The sequence below is a fragment of the Styela clava genome, chromosome 5 (genome assembly GCF_964204865.1).
Source record: "Styela clava chromosome 5, kaStyClav1.hap1.2, whole genome shotgun sequence".
Classification (NCBI taxonomy): domain Eukaryota; kingdom Metazoa; phylum Chordata; class Ascidiacea; order Stolidobranchia; family Styelidae; genus Styela; species Styela clava.
Genome location: NC_135254.1, coordinates 7,683,877 through 7,703,440, shown reverse-complemented (window position 1 = coordinate 7,703,440; position 19,564 = coordinate 7,683,877). Strand labels below are relative to the sequence as shown.

The 19,564-nt window shown below is 36.1% G+C and overlaps 2 protein-coding genes across 2 annotated transcripts; both read right to left on the bottom strand.

Annotated features, from left to right (window-relative positions):
* Positions 1–2,462: 2,462 nt before the first annotated feature.
* Positions 2,463–7,183, bottom strand: LOC144422837 (uncharacterized). Its single transcript, XM_078112707.1, has 5 exons — positions 7,117–7,183; positions 6,902–7,027; positions 4,977–5,108; positions 3,505–3,719; positions 2,463–2,721 (listed from the first exon to the last, which is right to left on the bottom strand). Exons 1-5 carry the CDS (start codon positions 7,181–7,183, stop codon positions 2,479–2,481), a joined length of 783 nt encoding a protein of 260 aa, XP_077968833.1. The 3' UTR covers positions 2,463–2,478.
* Positions 7,184–11,826: 4,643 nt separating this feature from the next.
* Positions 11,827–14,084, bottom strand: LOC144422675 (uncharacterized). The gene is given in 2 exon segments (XM_078112369.1): positions 11,827–13,028; positions 13,030–14,084. Coding segments are annotated over 2 exon segments (1,005 nt in total). The 5' UTR covers positions 13,799–14,084; the 3' UTR covers positions 11,827–12,792.
* Positions 14,085–19,564: the final 5,480 nt, after the last annotated feature.

Sequence of the window (19,564 nt, the reverse complement as noted above, 5' to 3'; positions counted from 1 at the left end):
TTAGATACAAATACTACGGAAGTCAATTGGCTAGTTCCCGAACTCATAATAGAACTGAAATAAGGAGAATTAGAACAAAATTATGTCCTAACCCTAGCCTGGTACACATACTATGTTCTGGTGTCCGCCATCTTGGTGCACATACTATGGGGAGCGCCCAAAGTTTTATGCGCGCGAAATAATATAAGCTAGGTGAATTTATTGGCTCATTAGGAATGATAACAAATAACCGATAGCATGGTCGTCTCACCCGATTCTAACATGTACTTAATAGTAGCATTAATTGTCTCATAATCGACTTCACCAGTAGATCCTTGTTCACCATTGAACCCTCGTCGCCCCCGACTGCCTTTCGGATCTATTGGTCCCAGAATTCCTTGAAAACGAGCATTTAATGCAGGTCCTTTATCAACCAATATTTCATCATCTGTCTATCACAATCCACTGGGTTGCTCACAAGAACAGCAATACTCGCAATCAGCAAGGTACTGACTGAAAATTTCATTCCAAAATAATTTAAACTATAAATCTAGTATGTGAAAATACTTTCATCATTTTGTCTATTTGATTTGGACAAATTTAGGTCTCTTATACTAATTTTTTATGACCGAGAAAACGGCTGAACACGAGAGAGCTGTGCTATCCGTGTGTCTTTGTGAGCAGTATTCGTACTGTACAAGGTTCTGTATTCGCAATCACGTAAAGAGCTACTGAGATTGTGAGTGACTTACAAAAATTTTTACACCTGTATGAAGGGTTGGAAATCAATTAAAGCATTGCCCTTCGTAAGTGAAACGAGTAATGATTATTTAACAATCTAATTTGACAGAAGGCCACAATCTAAAATGAATTATGAAGCGTTTGCTCAAATTGAAATGTATAATACGAACTAGTAGTACCTGCGCATTTATGCAATTTATTAATTCATTTTAGTATTAGACTCTACATAAATATTATTATTGAAAATCTGGAATAATTTCACTCACTGCTAGATGCATTAACTCCTATCTCATAATTCCCATACTGACAACTACAGAATATGCCACTTTACATTCGAACAGATATTATTATACATAAACAGATACAACATAAATTATGATATATTAGCGTTAAGTTCCATTATGCTGCAACCTAACTTACAATTACATTTCGAACCAAAAATCACTGAGCAAATGTTCAGTTTAAATATTTTCGAGTGCCTTTCGTCTTTACTACTCCCATACTATATTACATATTTATTTTGTGCTTGCCAGGCAAAAAATCAACATGAAGAATGCACGTTTCAAAAGGTAAGAACGAATTACTATGCTCGAGAAGAATGCGTCCATTCCGTACTCAATAACAAGACCTAAATATAAAAATCTGTGCAATTGTCGAAAGTTCATTCGCGGGCGTTGCTCTTCCATTAAATTTGTAGTTTGTTTATTTGATTTGACTTTTACAGCTTTTCTTTTTAAAGCATCCTTATTTAATAAATGATTAATACACACTTTCAAGCTATCATTGGTATTATATTTATATAGAAAAAATACGAATAAATCAAATTCTTTCTTGTTGGTGTTTGACAAGGAAAAGTTTTTTCAACTGATTTCCAGTTTTCATAAAACATTTGCAACAGTTGGATGAAAAGTTAAAATTCCAGGGTTTGTCTGAGAGATGGGGGATAGCACACATTTGTATTTTCTATGGGACAGTAGCCATGACATAGAAAATTGTCAAAGCTCACCTCGATGTTTTTACTTTTTGCATCTTAAATGTTTTTTACTATTCTTTTTTCGGTGCTCCCGAAGTATGCGAACCAAGATGGCGGACATCGGAACGTAACATGGGTAACAGGTTAGGGTTAGGCAATTTTTTCTTTCCAATTTTCCTTATTTTAGTCCTATTATCAGTTCGAAGACTAGCCAAGAGCCTCCCGTAGTATTTATACCTAAAATTATGGCCTAACCCTAACCTAGTACACATATTACATTCCGATGTCCGCCATCTTGGTTCGCATACTTCGGGAGCCCCCTTTTTTCTTTATATCTATTATTTATTTTGTTTCATATTTCGAAAATTATGGCAACCAATTTACAAGCATTACATTATTGGAAAATGAACACAGAGTTCCATTGCTAAAAGCTGGTGCGAAAATTACTTTGGCCAGTGTCATCGGAGGCTGTAACATGATAGTTAGGACAATGGTTCAGGAATTACTCGAATTAATTGAATTATTAGAAACAATCGATAAACTGGAAATTGTTGATTTGTTGAATTAGCAGACTGACTAGGAAATAGAATATTAGTGCCAGTATAATACTGGATTACGTGAACAATATTTCTGAAATTTAAAATTAACAAAGCGACTAAATTTTGTCGTTTTGCATTTCTCTTTGTAAATGTAGTCTTATTTATTAGTAGCTACTCAACCTAAATAATTTCATAATTATTATTGAATTGTATTTCAATGGGATGAGATGGAATAAAAATTAATTTTTATGGAATGGAACGGGATGGAAAAGAAGTCCCATGGACAAGCCTGTAAATTTCACATAGGGCGTATCTATCATAATCAGAATGGTTGTAAATGTATTGATGTGGCATTGCTGAATTTTCAGTAATTCTGATGCACATGTTTGTGAAGGAAGAATAACCGTACCCGTTGAGTGGAAATCCTCTGTGCCATTTGAAACCACTTTGTGATATCACAGTTCCATTGCGGAAACGAAGAATCTGATTCTAAAAAATGAATTAATATGAAGTGTTTAATAAACAGTACAATATGAACATACTGTATTACACGACCATAGGGTTATAAGGCACACCATTAATAAATTGCCGTACGGAGCTTATTAAACCAGAAACTCAATATTTTTTATGGGTATTGTATTTTATTCAAAGAAAAGGTAAATGATAATTTGTTTACAGAACAATAGTACCGGCACTGGTTTTGAGTTTATGCAATAAAGCACTACCTGATCCACACATTAGGCGCACCGGGTTATAATGCGCACAGTCGATTTTTATTGGAAAAAAGATTTTTAAGTGCGCCATATGGTTCGTGAAAACGGTAGGCATACTCAAAAGTTATGAAGTTCGTGTTCGGATCCTGCTTAACCAGGTTGCCCGCCAACTCAAACAAGGTCACTTCAAATTAAATAATATTCTCCGATCTTGAAGGGCAACGAGCGTTTCAACTTATTGCCTTACGTCTAAGTGGTAAAATTGATTGCAGGCTAGCAAATCACACAAATTAACTTTCAATATCATTCTATCGGGTGTCCAAAAAGTATTAAAAAAATTTAAATTTGCAAAGGGATGTTATCGATACCATATATTGTTTTGGCCCTCACAGATGTATTAAATGAAGTAAAAATATTTAGACAATTACTGGAAAACAACAAACCTGGTTAAAGAATATTGAGAATTGACTTCACAACAAAATTGAAATTATAAAGGGACTTTGGGGGCACCCTGTATATTGCTTTATATTTGATATTGTAACTAAAATATATAACTTACAATAGGATCATACGTCATGCCGAGCCAAAATACTTTATATTCTTGCCCGTTCATCTTGTTGTCACGAATGAACGTCATTATCTTGTTCATGTGATTCTGATCGAATATATTTGCCAATTCCCCACCTAATTTTTGACATTTGGTGATCGCTGATGCTTTACGAATCTTTTCAGATGCCAACGGTATGAATATTTTCCCGTCATATCGCACAATATCTGCAATTCAAATAACGAGAATATCGGTCAGAGACCGAAGACTTATCGATCGAAAGTCAGGGGATCCCCCAAAAAAGCGCTCCTACTCCATAGTGACACCTTGTGTCTCATCACTAACTAATTAATAACTCGCTAATTATACGACATAATTCATCCAATCAATAGGCTTCTGGTCCGACATATGATGAATGCACATGCAAAATCTGGAGCAGATTCAATCTCGCTTTCGTGAGATATCGCGTGCATCTAACAGACAGACAAATATCTATCATCATACTTACCGATTAAAATCGATAAGTAATAAGCTATTGTGAAATCATAGGAATTCATCTGAATTTGTTATATTATTATATTAATTATTATACTTCTACTTATACTACCAACGTTTACAGCCTTGTGCATACGGCGTCGGATTTACATGTAAGCATTTAGATTCCAAAAATAAAAAGCACGTGTGAGTAGATAGTACTGTAGTAGTCTTGTTCGAACTTAAGGGTGACCGTACATTTGAACCCACGTACATTTGAACCCATGTCTATATCCGCGGGTTCAATCAATATGCGGGTGCTGAAACCCATGGGTTAGGGTTAGTATGGGTTCAACTATCCGTACAACAAAAAAATTTCCATAGGTGCAATAGTATGCAGGTGCAATTGTCATGGGTTCAAATGTACGTGTGTTCAAATGTAATGGAACCGAACTTAAGACGTTATATATCTGTTAACAAATTAAAATCGAACACACACGTTCGTTTAATCCACTTGAAACCCAATGCACCGGAGCAATGCAATATCAGCGTCAGAAAAATAGGAACTTTTGGCGCTTCCGTAGTATGTGAATCAAGATGGCGGACACCGAAAAGTAGTATACGTACCAGGTTAGGACATAATTTTATTCCAATTTTCCTTATTTTAGTTATAATAGGAGTTCGGGGACTAGCCAAGTGACTCATGTAGTATTTGTACCTGAAATTATGGCCTAGCCTTAACCTGGCATACACACTACGTTCCGGTGGCCGACATCTTGGTTCACATACTACAGGAGTACGAAACATTTTTGTTTAGCTTTTCAATGTCATGTAATCCATCTACATGGTTGTCTAGCGCTATAGTAAAAGAGATTCGATGTTTCAAAACGTTATTTCAAATACATTGAATCGGGATATGATGTTCCAATCGCCATTTGAATGGCCCAACCTATACGGGGTTCTTGGTCAGCTATAAAGTCCACTAAATAGAAATGGTTAATGTGACAAACCTTGTTCAGCAATCCCAGGAGGCGGAAACAGTGTTGATGGAGCAGATATGGTTTTATGTTCCTCCAATGTTTCTATTCTTGCTAGCAATTTATTTATTGTCTCGTTTGTTTCTGCTCGGTGTTTCTCCATTGCTGAAATAAACCACAGTTCGTGATAACTTTAATTCAAGGCAACTATGTGACTGATATTTAATTTTTATTTAGGGAGAAATATGAAATGAATTCATTCACCTTATTTTACTTAGCCTTATTTTACCATAATACGCACCTGGTTAGAGACGAGCCGTCAATAAATTACTCAATGAGGCGCGCCGGGCTATAACACACAACGGTTCAAAAAAGCGTATTCGTTACCGCTCAAAATGTAGACAATAAAGCACTAACTACATCATCGATACAGTAGGCGCACGGGCTTATAAGGTACGCGATCGATTTTTTACAGAAAAAAAATAATTTAGGGTATTTGATGGAAAAATGATTCAAAGTGATCCTTGGGTATGGTCCGTAATATATGGCACGTTTCATTTCGAAAAATAACCATATTGTACGGCGGGAGAATTGTTCGCCAATTGTTGCCGTACGTGGCTCAATTGTAACACCAAGAAAGGTGGCCAATATGTAGGTTTTGGTTTTACGTTTCCTGATATTTGGTTGAAAACAGTCGAAAATGTATCAACGAAAAAACGCGCCAATCGTTGTTTTTTCTCAGAATTTGTCGCCATTATCTCGTAAACTCTATTAAAATTTGAAGTTCCGAGATCGCTACCCGCCGTAGAAGCAAATACTCATTCGAATAAGTCATTTTCCATGTTATGGATACATAAACTGGGAAAGCTATAGGGATTTAATGAACATGATTAATTATTAGCCGAAGTGTAACCCACCTACTACACGCGCAGCGCTCAAAATAAACTGGCAGTTTTGATATGTGAAATTTTGCACGGATGTTAACGGTAGTTAACTGAAATGCGGACCGCCTCGTGCATTCAGCAGAGATAATGAGCGCCTAGCGGCTTGTCAGTCTGATTACTGAAAACAGTTATTTTGTTGTAACATCCGCTTGTCATCTTAACGCACAGTACAAGCTTTTATAATGAAATACTTAATTCTCGTGTCCTATTACGTATGAGAATTTTGTGCAAAACACATTTTTCGAATAACATACGGATATCAGAAATATAGACTATTGGTAGGACCATTATGGTACATTTATAATTTAAAATGTCGTTTCAAACAAGACTTTCTTTTTTAAAGCCTATTCGTTTTAAATTATAATATATTTCGCACATCAATATATAAATTATAAAGCACAAACAACCCATGATAAAAAATTTAATTTATTGATATTACCAAGAAATAATCACCTTCTTGAATTTCCTTCTTTCTTGTCTCTCTATTTTCTCAGTCAAATCGGTTTCAACTAAAAATGGAGGATTATATATGAGATTTCATGGTTATTGGGCACGGATCGGTTTGTTGTTATTATGTTGTTGTTGTTAGAAATCATTTTCTCATCCTTGTTGTAGGAAAACGCTTTTATCGTTAATAGCTGGAATAATTGCTCGCTAAAATTTCAGTGGTTAAAGATTAAATTTCGTGGGCTCAAAGATTCTTTGTTTGCGATGACGACTGAAAATAGAACTTGCCCATCTTTTTTTTATTTTCACGAATGAATTATCCAAAGACATTGGTAAAAAAAAATTGAAATGTTATTGGTTATATTTGATTGGGAACGACAAAACACGATTTTCATAGTAGCATTTCATCGTGCTTCATTATGGAAAACCCCAAAATGTAAACTGCACCAATAACGAAAATAATATGCAATCGAATAAAGTGCTTTCTTGAAGTTCTTATAGAAGAATTAATGGCATATCCAATCTCTTGATAATTCTAACAAATAATCAATAGCATGGCTCTCTCACCCGATTTCATCATGTACTTGATAGTAGCATTTATCTTTTCATAATCCACTACACCAGCAAGTCCTGGTTTACCCTTGACCCCAGGCAGCCCCCAATCTCCTTTAGGGCCTTTTTCCCCGGAATCCCCTGAAGAAGAGTATTTGATGCAGGCCCGGTGTTTTCGCTATCAGTAACGTCGTCATCAACTGTGCAAGTCATCATTCGTTGTCTATTACAATCCACTGGATTGCTCACAAGAACAGCGATACTCGCAATCAGCAATGTACAGACGAAAAATTTCATTTTTAAGATATATGTAAGCTTTAAATCTAGTATTTAAAAATATAGTTTGGTCATTTGTCTGCTGGAATTTGACCTGAACAAGCGCCATACGGAGCACTTTAAATCCCTTTTCCCTCAAAAATTGATCGTGCGTCTTATAAGAAGGTGTTCCCAATGAATCAATCAGGTAGTGCTTTATGCTCTATTGGCTAAACTCAAAACCAGTACTAGTACTATTGTTTTATTAACAAACCGCAGTTTTACGTTTTTTTAATACAATAGACTTAAAAAACATTGAGTTTTTTATTTGTTTAATGAGCTTTGTACGGTAACCCAAAACTTCCTAAAATCCGTTTAGTCGTATAACCCCACATCAGCAAATTTTTTGACAGTCCGTAAAAACGTGATAGTTTTTTAGTTTATCATGTCATCGATAGTTTTTCATGTTATCGATTACTCATATCGAAGACCAATATGTACCATCGTCTCGTTTTCGGGGCATTCAATTATTAAAAAAAAATTGATGTCCTATTTTGCCTTTTTTTATGCGTGGAAATGTCACAAAACAAATACGAGAATATCGGTCGGAGACAGAAGCCTTATCGATCGAAACTGCGGTTTCGATGCATGACTCTATAGTGACACCGCGTGTCCCATCACTAATTAAATAATAACTCGCTAATTATACAACATAATCCAAAATCAATAGGCTTTTCTGGTATATAATGAATGAGATATAAGAGATAGATATAATGAATGTGCATGCCAAATTTGGAGCGGATTCAACCTCGCCTTCGTGAGATATCGCGTACATCAAACAGACAAATACCTATCAACATACTTACCGATCTAAAGATCTGTAAGTAAGTGTCGATTCAGTTCAAGTACTGATGCCCGGGGCCGAAGTCTTTGCCTCGCAATGCATAGTGAATACGGAAGCCGCCTTATCGATATGACCGCTGCTTACGCAGTGGCATGCTTATGGAGCGTAATACCGATATGACTCGGATATGACGTGTCTTTATGACACTGATCCGAGACTGGAAAAACTCTGATCCGTAAAAAAAAAAGTTAATAAAAAAAAAAAAAAAAAAAAAAAAAAAAAAAAAAAAAACTTTAGTGAAATTAGGATTGTCCCGCCAATGTGATAGTCTGGTCATTGCGTGATTCACCGCAATACAAACATCTCTTACTTTATCTTCAATTTATTCATTTTCACGTATAACAGAATATATAATTTGTTTTTTCCCTCGAATTATTTTTGAAGTACTCGCCCTGTGCTGCAGAAAGGTTTGGCACGCCCCTACAAAGAAATGAATCGTATACACTAACTTCGCTCTCTAACTCATTATTGCAATCTTCTATGTGGCGTCGGCGCTGACTCTTGTGAGAAAGTAACGAAGCTCTGATATGCAACTGTAATTAGATTTATTTCGAATGAATTGTGAATATGCGCAGGAGTGTTTTATTTGCTTATGTAGAGTCAAGATATTCGTATGTATTCAAAGATGTTTTACAGCGATTTCTCGAAGTTATGTAAATATAAGTAAAAATAATTAGTAGTTAAATAATTAGTTCCCTTAGTATTATGTAAATATACTTAGGTCTTTGACGACCCCAATAGCAAACAAAAACACGTATACTATTGCACATCTTACAAAATGATTTGAAAGAAAATTTTAAACTTATATTCATATCTTTTGAAAGATCGTTTTCGCCTAGAAATATTTCATTTGATTGCAACTCAATAATGCTAATTGGCATAAAAACATAGTTTATTTTTATTAGTCGGCTTAAATAGTGAGGCAACCTGGTCAAAAAGACTGTGAGGGACTCAATTTGGGTAGAGCTATATGGATATTACCTAGGATTTATATTTTGTAATATAAAAAGAATAATACTAGTAATATACAGAAACACAATCCAAGGCGCGTAGAAAAGGCACGCAGCATATCGTTAAAATTATACAAGAATATATTGATTTAGTTTAATAATTTACAGATCTTTTGTACAAAGCTTCCGCCACTAATACAAAAATGTGAGATTTGAGAAAAACATCCCCGCCATGTTTTTAAATATTAAATTAGTAATTATCCAGTTGGGGTTAGGAATGAGTTAAATTTCAGGCGCATTCCCAACCTTAATAGTATAATTACTAATTCTCTCTCCTATTGTAAGCGTTGGTGGGGCTTTGTACAAAAGATCCTGATTAACCTTCCTACTAATTATTCTAATGAGTCAAATTTTATCGTGGAAATGATCTCAGGTTAGAATTCTGGCCTATGAGTACAACTTAAAATCATAACCCAGGCGTTGCGCCACACGTCTGAGTGTTTTATATTTGCTTCAATGATCAGATAGTATGGGCAACATATACCACACAGGGGCTGTTGTCGTATTAGATGTCTCCACCAGGAGTTCTCAAACTTTTGGTGTTATGGAGCCCGTGACGAAGTTGACTATTATGTACGGAGCCCCCCATTGAATCCCCCCCCCCCATGAATGAATTATAAAAATTAAAACAACATAAAAAAGTTCCCGAGTAATGTAAAATTACTTCATTTAGTGACTCCGATTCATGTATTTGCTGCTTTGTATATAAAAAAATACACTTGGCAAACACTTTAATTAAAATATGGCGTTATATATTGGAAGTTATAGATATTGTCGTATTTTAATAACCGCCATGTTGCCACATTTAGACGCTACCGTCAAATTGTATTGAAGCCGTTTTTGTTTTTTTGGGCAGTTCCAAAATTAGTTAAATCAGTATTTTAATAAGTGAACGAGTATCTCACGCAGCCCCTAGATTTCCCTCACTTTGAAAACCTATGGTCTAATATAGGGATCGGCAACCTTTTGTCGCTCGCGGGCCAAAATAAGGGTTGCAAGTCATTGGCGGGCCGCACATATTTTTAGACAGTTTAAAACCCAATGGATGATACTTTTTATAATAAAAATGAAGCAGTAATACATCTCTCGAATAGAATATAGATTTATTTCCTCATTGCATTTTCGGCGCCATTGAACCATTTGCACTCAGCCTCAACTTTTCTGCGTTTTGTTGCCATTTGTCCAATTATAATTAAATTATAGGCTCATTAAACGAGTAATTGTGAATTTCATACTTGTTAGATTATAATATAATTTAGTCTACACGCGTCTCACAATGGATTGTGTAACGTGAAAAATATAATCGTCAAAACAGCTGTTTTATGGATATAATTCAGTGAGGCGTCGCGGGCCGGATTATGTTACTCCGCGGGCCGTAGGTTGCCGACCCCTGCTGTATGGTTTGATAATGCACCTCGCAACCCTCGCTCAGGACATTGGTTTCAGCCGTTTAAAAGAAATTTATTCGGCCTTGGCTTTGCTCAGATTTTTCTAGATGATCTTGCGTTGACAAAATAGGTTGTGGAAACAATACTCTTATTTCCGTTTATAACTGTCAAATGTGCTGGTTCAATTCAATTGGCAAAATCTTCAGATTATTATCCGAAGCGAATTAACTGAGTTTGCAGGTTTTAGTTAATGAATCAACTGCCAACTGCTGTAACATCAGCAGTCGGAAGAAAAATGTGTTTAATTCGCCGTGATTCAATAATGTAATTGAGTTTTTGAGCATCATTCAAATAATTCGGTATTGAGTGACACTGACAAGAAGGGCGTTCAATACTTAGACACGATTTTAATAATATTGCACTTCTTCATAATCGCGATGCTGTTACCATATTTCCGCCGATGTTCAGGGCGAGACGAAGAAGAAACGTTTTTCATTTGTTGACTGTTAACATTCGGCCTTTTGGACTGCGTAGTTATATTTGGTAAGATCACGTGCCAATGTGATATATATATATTTCGTGGTTGTATGCTTGATTATACTATTAAATTTTTATGTGTATTTGAATGAGTATACCACGCCAAAGTCAACACTAAATAAATATAAATATCAGATTCTGAGGTCGTTTAGTTCTGCACCTATATTTTACAAATACGAAGAATAGGACATAAATCGCGCCTCTGACTCGCGACATTGGTGAATCTTTATTCACATTTCTATAACTTCTGACGCTATATTTTTCAATTTGCTGTATTTTCCGTCTTCACTTGCGTATTAAAATATGCACAGTTAATATAGTTTACCGGGACCTTTTAAACCTTCCTAAATGAATATTACAAATGTTAAAGTATACTGTATGTTTATCCCCAAAATATATTGAAATTCTGGCGCTCCAGTACTAAGTGTACCAATATGCAAGTAAATAATTTTGTTCATTTTACATCAAGTTGTGTAAAAGGGCCGGAAATCCGTGAGTAGGGGGTATACTCACTTGGCTAACACAGACAGTTCCGAATTGGTAATATGATCAAAATAATAAAAAAATCGGATTAAAATTTGGCCTAACCCTAACCTGGTCCACATACTAGAATAGTACCAAAACGACGGTGAATATTAACGGTAGGCTTTGCCAATCCCCAGAAACTTCAGACACTAAACAAGACAATGTGAATCACGATACAATAACATCTGAAACTTTACGACACGACACACTGCGATAATTAAACAGGTTAGTCACTAAGAAATAGTTTGTGTCTATTTATCTAAATTAACTACATCTGTGTCTCAGGCCAATAAAGTCTTGAACATGCCCCGTCTCTTTTGCACTGTTTATTATTATGCAGATACTGTTACATTTTGAGGCAAATACATGCATATTTCGACTCCATAATCAGCATAATAGACGTTGAAATAGTTGATAAAAACAAAATAAATAAAACAGATTATAAAATCGGGAGAGCAAACAAAACCTCAAGTAAGGTTTGAGGCTAAAATTATTAAAACTAATTGAGGCACACACACACAATCACGCAGAAATGATAAGATCGGAAGAGAGAGAAAAGCGAGACAAAAAATTAATTACTCAGTAAAAAAAGAAAGATATACGAACGAGTACAAAAAGATAGTAAAAATTCTGCCACACCATATTAATAATGTCCAGTGACTGTTTATAATTATAGGAAGATCTAAACTAACAGGTTTACTCGGATTAATATTATTAATTTGAATAACAATAGTAAAAATAAGACTAACCCTATATCATTACAACACTGCATTATTGTAATAGTCAATTCCCTCAAAAATTATTACACTATAGCAGTAACAAACTATATAGCAAGTCGGGCCACAGAGAGAATCATTTCAACAGAGTTGAAAAATGGTCAAAAAATAGAGCGAATTGCGCCATCTAGCGGTAATAAAAAATACATATCACATAATAATATACCAACATTTTATTTTTGAAATATTTTCTACCTAAGGTTTTCAAATCACAAGTTATGGATTGGATTTTCGTTTGAGTCTAAAATTTCAATGCAAAACGTTAATCAAATTCATAGTCATTCATAGGATACATAGGTTTTATAGCATTATATTGTTGGCTAAGTGGGGCCCACTTCAAAATATTCAAATAATGTTTGCCACACCAGTGACAATCAATTTGTCATACTGAAATACTGTCAAATTTGAATGAAATTCAAATGGCCAGGTAATGGAGGCCCACTCTGTGATATTGATATCATTTGTTTTCTTGTGGGAATTCGTGAAGTCTCAAATATTATTTTGTGAATGACTATTTTTTATCACCGGTGTGAATTAGGATATGATTTTTTAGGTTTCCACTACGTGAAAATCGTTCACCACAATTGAATGGTTTATCCCCTGTGTGAATTCTGGTATGCTGATTCAAATTTCCGACCATGGTAAAACCTTTTCCACAGAATTTACATAAATGTGATTTGATTCCTGTATGAATTATCTTATGATTCATCAATTTACTTGATGTTGCAAAATCTTTTTCACAAACTTCACAGTGAAACGGTTTCACCTTTTGGTGTGTTCGCATATGTTAAATATTTTAGGAGACTAAAACACTTCCCACAATATTTACAAGGATACGGTTTCATTTCTGTGTGGATTTGCACGTGGACCTTTAATTCGCTTGAAGTCTTGAAACATTTTCCACACTGTTTACAAGAGTGAGGTTTTTCTCCAGTGTGAATCAAGATATGCCGTTTCAAATTCTCACTCGCTTTGAAACATTTCCCGCAAAGTTCACAAGTAAATGGTTTTTCACCGGTGTGGATTCGGTTGTGCCTGATCAAATGTGCGGCAATCGTGAAACGTTTCCCACAGAATTTACATACATATGGCTTCATCCCTGTGTGGATTCTCTCGTGAATCTTCAATTGATTTAAAGTTAAGAAACATTTTGCACAAATTTTACAAGTGAATGGTTTTATTCCCTCATGGATTCGTGTATGCTTAGTCAAACACGAATTTTGCTTAAAACACTTTCCACAATATTTACATGTGTATGGTCTCATGTCTGTGTGAATTTCCATGTGAGCTTTTAATGCACTGGAGGTCTTGAAACATTTTCCACATTGTTTACAAGTGTAGTTTTTTTCTGCAGTGTGGGTCAAAATATGTCTTTTCAAATTTTCCCTCGCTCCGAAACATTTTCCACAATGCTCACAAGTGAATGGTTTTATTCCAGTGTGGCTTCGAAGGTGCCTGGTCAGATGCCCCGCACTTGTAAAACACTTCCCACATGATTTGCATGCATATGGCTTCATTCCTGTATGTTTTCGCACATGAATAGTTAGTTCACCTAACAATGTAAAACATTTTTGACAAAAGTCACATCCATATGGTTTTTCTCCTGTATGCCCTCTTGTATATGTATACGTGAATTGCTTTTTGTTGTAAAAGACTTCCCACAATATTCGCAAATGTGGAGCTTCTTTTTATTGAGAATTTCCATATGGCTGCATTTTCCAACGTTTACAGCAAAACAAGACGTATGTTAGATAGAGTTGAGGCCTCAGAAAAACTAGACATCGAATAAACTGTACATTATTTAAATTACTGTCATCTGTTAAAATAATTATCAGTTAAGTTCTAATTAGGTGAGTGTGCAAACTTGCAACGAGCATACTCCATTTAAGTCGAAACCAACTAAACAAATTTCTCTTCTAAATCTGAGCAACAAAATGCGATAAATTTACACTATTTTGCGGTACATGTCATGATATTAAAATATGCGCATCGCAAATTTTCTACAGGGTGTACATTGCCAAAATAATATTAAAAAAGTATACTACATACCACATGCATGGAATGAAGGATAACGGCGTATATCAAGTTTACAAGAACATCTAATAATCTGGAGTGTATAAATAATATAATATATATATCTATTTGACTTGAGCTCTTGCCGCAGGTCTACTAGCATACCGTTTTTCAATAATTTTATTTGTCTCCTCTTTCGCGTGAATATTCAACCTTAAATTGAAAAAACGTTTCAAAGTTTTAAAAGCGATATTGTGGCAAGATGGGAAATTATATTTCAAGCAACTTTGTCAGAAAAGTAACAGGCGAGCATATATTATGAAAGGCATTAATATTGGTGCGAAATATAGTTTATGCTTCGCGCAAAAATATGATTGCTTTTTTGGACGGGTGGCATAAATATTGGATAAAACTATCAATTTTCAAATATTTATCATGTGTGTAAGACCTAAAAAGAGTTAGTAACGATTGTGGGCATTCATCGGGATTGACACTTTCCATAGAAACAAACAATTTGAACCCTGTGTCTTTATAGGGTTCCCCCGGAAACATCAAAGCTACTTTTTCACTGTTGGATATCGATAAAATTACAATTAAGTTTTATCAACGAGAACGTAGAAGACATGATGGCGTCGCTAGATCACCTAGTAAATATTTACATTTTCCGACGCAAAAGAATCGAAATATCCTGCCAATAATAAGTTGATAAGAGCTGCAACACCAGTCGCGGCGGCTGGTTTTTAAATTTTGTACCTTATAATGTACATGTTTGTTGTTTAACTCAAGTTGGCGTAGTGGACATGTCAAAAATTGGAGAACATTGAATGAAATACCTTATACAATTTTACTGGTGCACGATAAATTCTATCTAATTTATAAAACTAATTTTAATCTCTGCAAATGTGTCGATGTCATATTAGGTTAAAACAGGAACAAATCGAAGTTTATGTTATTTAATTCAAAAGCTTTTCAAAAAAAAAATCCACGCTTTTTAATTTTGCCGATTTTTGTATGATAATCGCTACATTTTATCTCCATCTCATAATTAGTCTCCTAGATTGTCTCTCAAACAATATAAAACTTATCTGCATCTGTTCGTTCTACTTTCCGCACGGTGGATTTTTTTTTAAATTCAGTATGTGTTCAATATAGGTCCACCAAATACACTGTATAAATCAGGGTTTCCCAAACTTTTTTGGCCGCGGGCCAAATTAGAATCAAAAGATGTTCGCGGGCCGGAAGAGTATAGTGCCGAAAGTGCGCGGCGGTTCAGCTGGGATTTAGTGGATTCACATTGGACACATTCCTGAAACTTGTGTGTTTGACTCGTAATGACGTTCAATGTCGTATTCCTTCGGAACTAGAATAGTTCGCTGGCAAAGAGGACAAATCGCTGAAGTCTGAGTTATAGTCTAGTTCAGGGCTACTCGGCTACCTGTATGACAATGTTTCAGTTGTGTAACTTAGCGCCGACTTGCCGTAAATATATATATATATATTTATAAGTCTTCCGGCGACTTGAATTATTTTTAGGACTGAAAATTTAGAAGCAATTATTTTCAAATAATATTAAGGTAAGCCACAACGTGCACGAGAATTTTAGCATGACGTTTCATTAATCAATTTCGTGTCCAATAGCAAAGTTTGCCATCAATCGTTAGTCTGGAAAATTACATTTCAACCTTGACTCTGAGAAGTGAGAGTATACTATTTTGCAAAATCGGGTTATTTGTTCTAATTTTGAATTTCAAAAATACAACTAGAAACTGACAAATGAATGCAAAGCCAAAACACAGTCTGATGTGTACCTACTTATCTAAAAATCTTTGAAAAGTGTATATTTTTCTCGTTGTTCAGCAAAAATGCATTACATCACGATTGTGAAATAAAAAGAAACGATGCATTCCAAGTCATGGAGCAGCAGTCCAAATTGGATACTAGCAAGGTCCGGATACGGACCGCGGTCCGCCAGTTGAGTAGTCCTGGTCTCGTTTATGTTTATTATTTGACATTTCGATCTTTCTTAAATGTCTGATTACTAAATTACTGCCCTATGCAATACCGGTACGTATAATTGAGATACAGGCATACAGCTATAGTCGAATTGCTATGATAAGCACGAGCTTAGACTGCGATTATGACATAACAATTGGCGGTATCTAGTTTGCAAAAAGGTAGAAACAAAATCTGTTCCACTGATTCACTTAAGCACGGCGGGCCATTTTAAACTGTTACGCGGCCCGGATTTGGCCCGCGGTTTGGAAACCCCTGGTATAAATGAATTGGATGAGAAAATATTCTTTCTTGCATGAATTACGCTTTAACTTGGTTAAATTGACGACTTTGCCAATTTTTTTCTCAAATTTGGGGAAATTCCCTACTTTCCGCAAGGTGGAATATTTTTAAATTTCAATAAGTGTATTATATATGTCCACTGAATATACTGTTTTATTGAATGTAATGAGGAAAAATTATTTCTTACCTAAATTACGCTTCAACTCAGTTAAATTGAAGATTTTGTCGATAAATGTGCTGCTAGGCAGGAATTCATTTTACCGAGAAAATATGTGTTGCCTCATTACCCAATTTTGCCTGGAGCGCACTTAACTGCTTATAGAAATATGGTCCTAATATGATTGGTGAGTAAGAGTTAATATCCTTTATGTATACATTTTATCGTGGACTAAGTCAAAAGACTGAGTCAACACAAAATCAATAATAAACTTTTGCGCCGTTTTCAAGCATGATATATGCTTGTCCGAGTTTTATGACCCCGGGTTGGGCGTCACTCCCTTTTTGGCATATTTCCAATTCTACAAGTTTTATATCTGTAAGTAATTGAAATCTAAGATATGCACATAGGAGTATGTTATTACTTGAAAGAAAGCTATTTGAGCAGGCCAGTAATCGTTTTAGCCCGTAAACACGGTAATAATCACAATAATAAAGAAACAATCAGCGTCCTCGCTGAGAATTTCTCGCTATGAACCCGCTCTTTTGTTTCTTGAATATTTAGCGTTCGACGCCGTCTGAAGTGGCATGTTTGGATTTGTCTGAAAGCTTACGTAATTGTCTAATTCGAGAGACTTTGTTGTCGAGTCGGTCTCGCTTGAATTGATCACACCGATGAACAATACAAAACCGTTTTCAAAAAAAAAAATATTTCTCTCATTCACATCGCGCACGGGTAAGCGAATATCGCACGCATCAAGAGACACAACTGGCATAAAAGCGGCGAAATACCGCTTTCCGATGAAATTAAACTGAAGGTTCTCGCACGTTTGAACAAAAAGTTATGACATTTTTCAGGAGGAGTATACAAAATTCTCCAGCCAGAAAGGCTCCATTCCATTCCATTGAATCCATAATCCATTTGTTGAAATTGATTTTCATCGTTTATTCAGTTTGTTTCATCGGAGATTATTAGTCATAATGATGAAGTTATTTAACAGCTGCCGCAAAACCATGGCGGTATATCCATACCATGGTCGCTATCATATAGCCAAACCTACTGACCTATGGCGACTGACTTTTTAGCTGCCACAAACCAATGACGAGCTGCCGTTACCGCGGGAGCAAATTGAAAACCAATGGCAGGTAAAATTTTGCTGCCGTAACGACGGCAGGTGGGCCGTGAAGACAGGGCTGTCCCTCATGGTGACAAATATTGAGTAAGTTGGAACGTTTTTCTTATGGATACAATTTTGATGAATTTGGGGTTCGGGTTTAGGTAGATATAATTCCGCCTGATCAATTAAAATCTGCTACATTATTCTGTGAATATACCGTTAATACTGAGTACTGAATAGCGCTATAAAACCATGGCAAGAGCTGCCGCGGTTCGTTCTTGCAGGAGCTGCCATGAAGTGGTAAGAACTGCGCTTCCTCGTTTGCGCACACGGAATCGAACAGCTATTTCTCTCGTTTTCTCGTCTATCCCGATATGAGAGAGATCGCTGACGTTAGCCAGTTCCTCATTGTCCGCGCCGATCAGCCGATGCCATTTCGGGGTATTTCACGTATATTTGGCAAGCTCTATGACGTGTTGTAATTTCGTAAAATCCTAATTCTTGGAAGGAGTAGTCTGTTAGAGGTTAGGATGGACATGTGAAGTATTTTTATGCTACGCTCACTAGAAGTAAGGTACGAAACTAAGCGTTAGGAAACACTCGCCACCGCACCTCTAATTACTCTGCGTGGGCTCGCAGGTTCGAATCCCATGCGGGGATGATTATGTGCGAGAGTATTGCTGGACTCCTCGCCGCCGTAGGGTGGTTCACGTAACCGCTGGTCGGATTACGGGTTAATCATATGGCGAACCACGTCATTCTCCGATTTAAAAGTTAATAATCATTATTTTGATTAATTGGTCAGTTACATAGTTCAGATATTCAGCCGTGATGGCGGGGAAAATCATAACTGACCACCGACGTTGGCGGGGAGTCTAGCAGTCTTTTCGCGCATACGGGTAATTACTTTCACAGGATTCTCATCATTCAACACGTGAACACGATGCGCCACACCGCCAGGTATTTTTGCTAAGAATTTTTCGATAAGGTCAAATTTTACAAGCTAGTGTATAGTCAACAATTGTAGAGTTACAATTTGCTGGCATCTTTTTATTATTAGATTATTGATTCAAATACCATTTCAGGTGGTTTTCATTGGTGAGCAATTGCAAATTTTCGGCGTGCGAAACCGACTCCGCTCACGTGCATTTTTGCGGAGCGCTAGCGTCCTCTCGCGTGCACCTGTCAGGAAATCCAATCTGGCGACGAGACCCGCTCAAGCTGAGCGTTTTAATTTTATTTTTTTTCAAGCTGGGAGTTTTAGGTGAATGTCGTGCTGCGATTAACGGTACGGTATTTCACTAGGTTGACCATATATATACCGGTACTTTATTACCGTAATTGATACTGTCTAACTGTGTGGGTAGCATAAACAGTGTTAATTTGAGGGCAGAGTTAAATATTGAAAACAACAAACTGACAAACAAAAAAAAAGAAGGACAATTTAATGAAAGATACCGGTACTTGAATGCAGAAATAAAGCTAGTGAAAGGCCATATCGAAAAAAGCTGTGTACAAAATAGACTGAACGTATATTCAGCAGTCCCATCTTCAGGCTGTACCGGTACCGGTATATCAGGATGTATAGGCGCGGCGGTGTGGCTCAACGGGCTAAGCGTTAGGAATACGCTCGCCACCGCACCTCTAATTACTCTGCGTGGGTTCGCAGGTTCGAATCCCATGTAGGGATGGTTATGTACG

What these genes read in the sequence shown, in the direction of transcription:
- LOC144422837 (XM_078112707.1), bottom strand. Translation starts at nt 7,183, where the DNA reads ATGAAATTTTTCGTCTGTACATTGCTGATTGCGAGTATCGCTGTTCTT. An exon ending in CAAGTACATGATGAAATCGG is followed by an intron (nt 5,109 to 6,901) that starts GTGAGAGAGCCA and finishes GGTTTATTTCAG; the next exon opens with CAATGGAGAAACACCGAGCA. An exon ending in GCATGACGTATGATCCTATT is followed by an intron (nt 2,722 to 3,504) that starts GTAAGTTATATA and finishes TTCATTTTTTAG; the next exon opens with AATCAGATTCTTCGTTTCCG.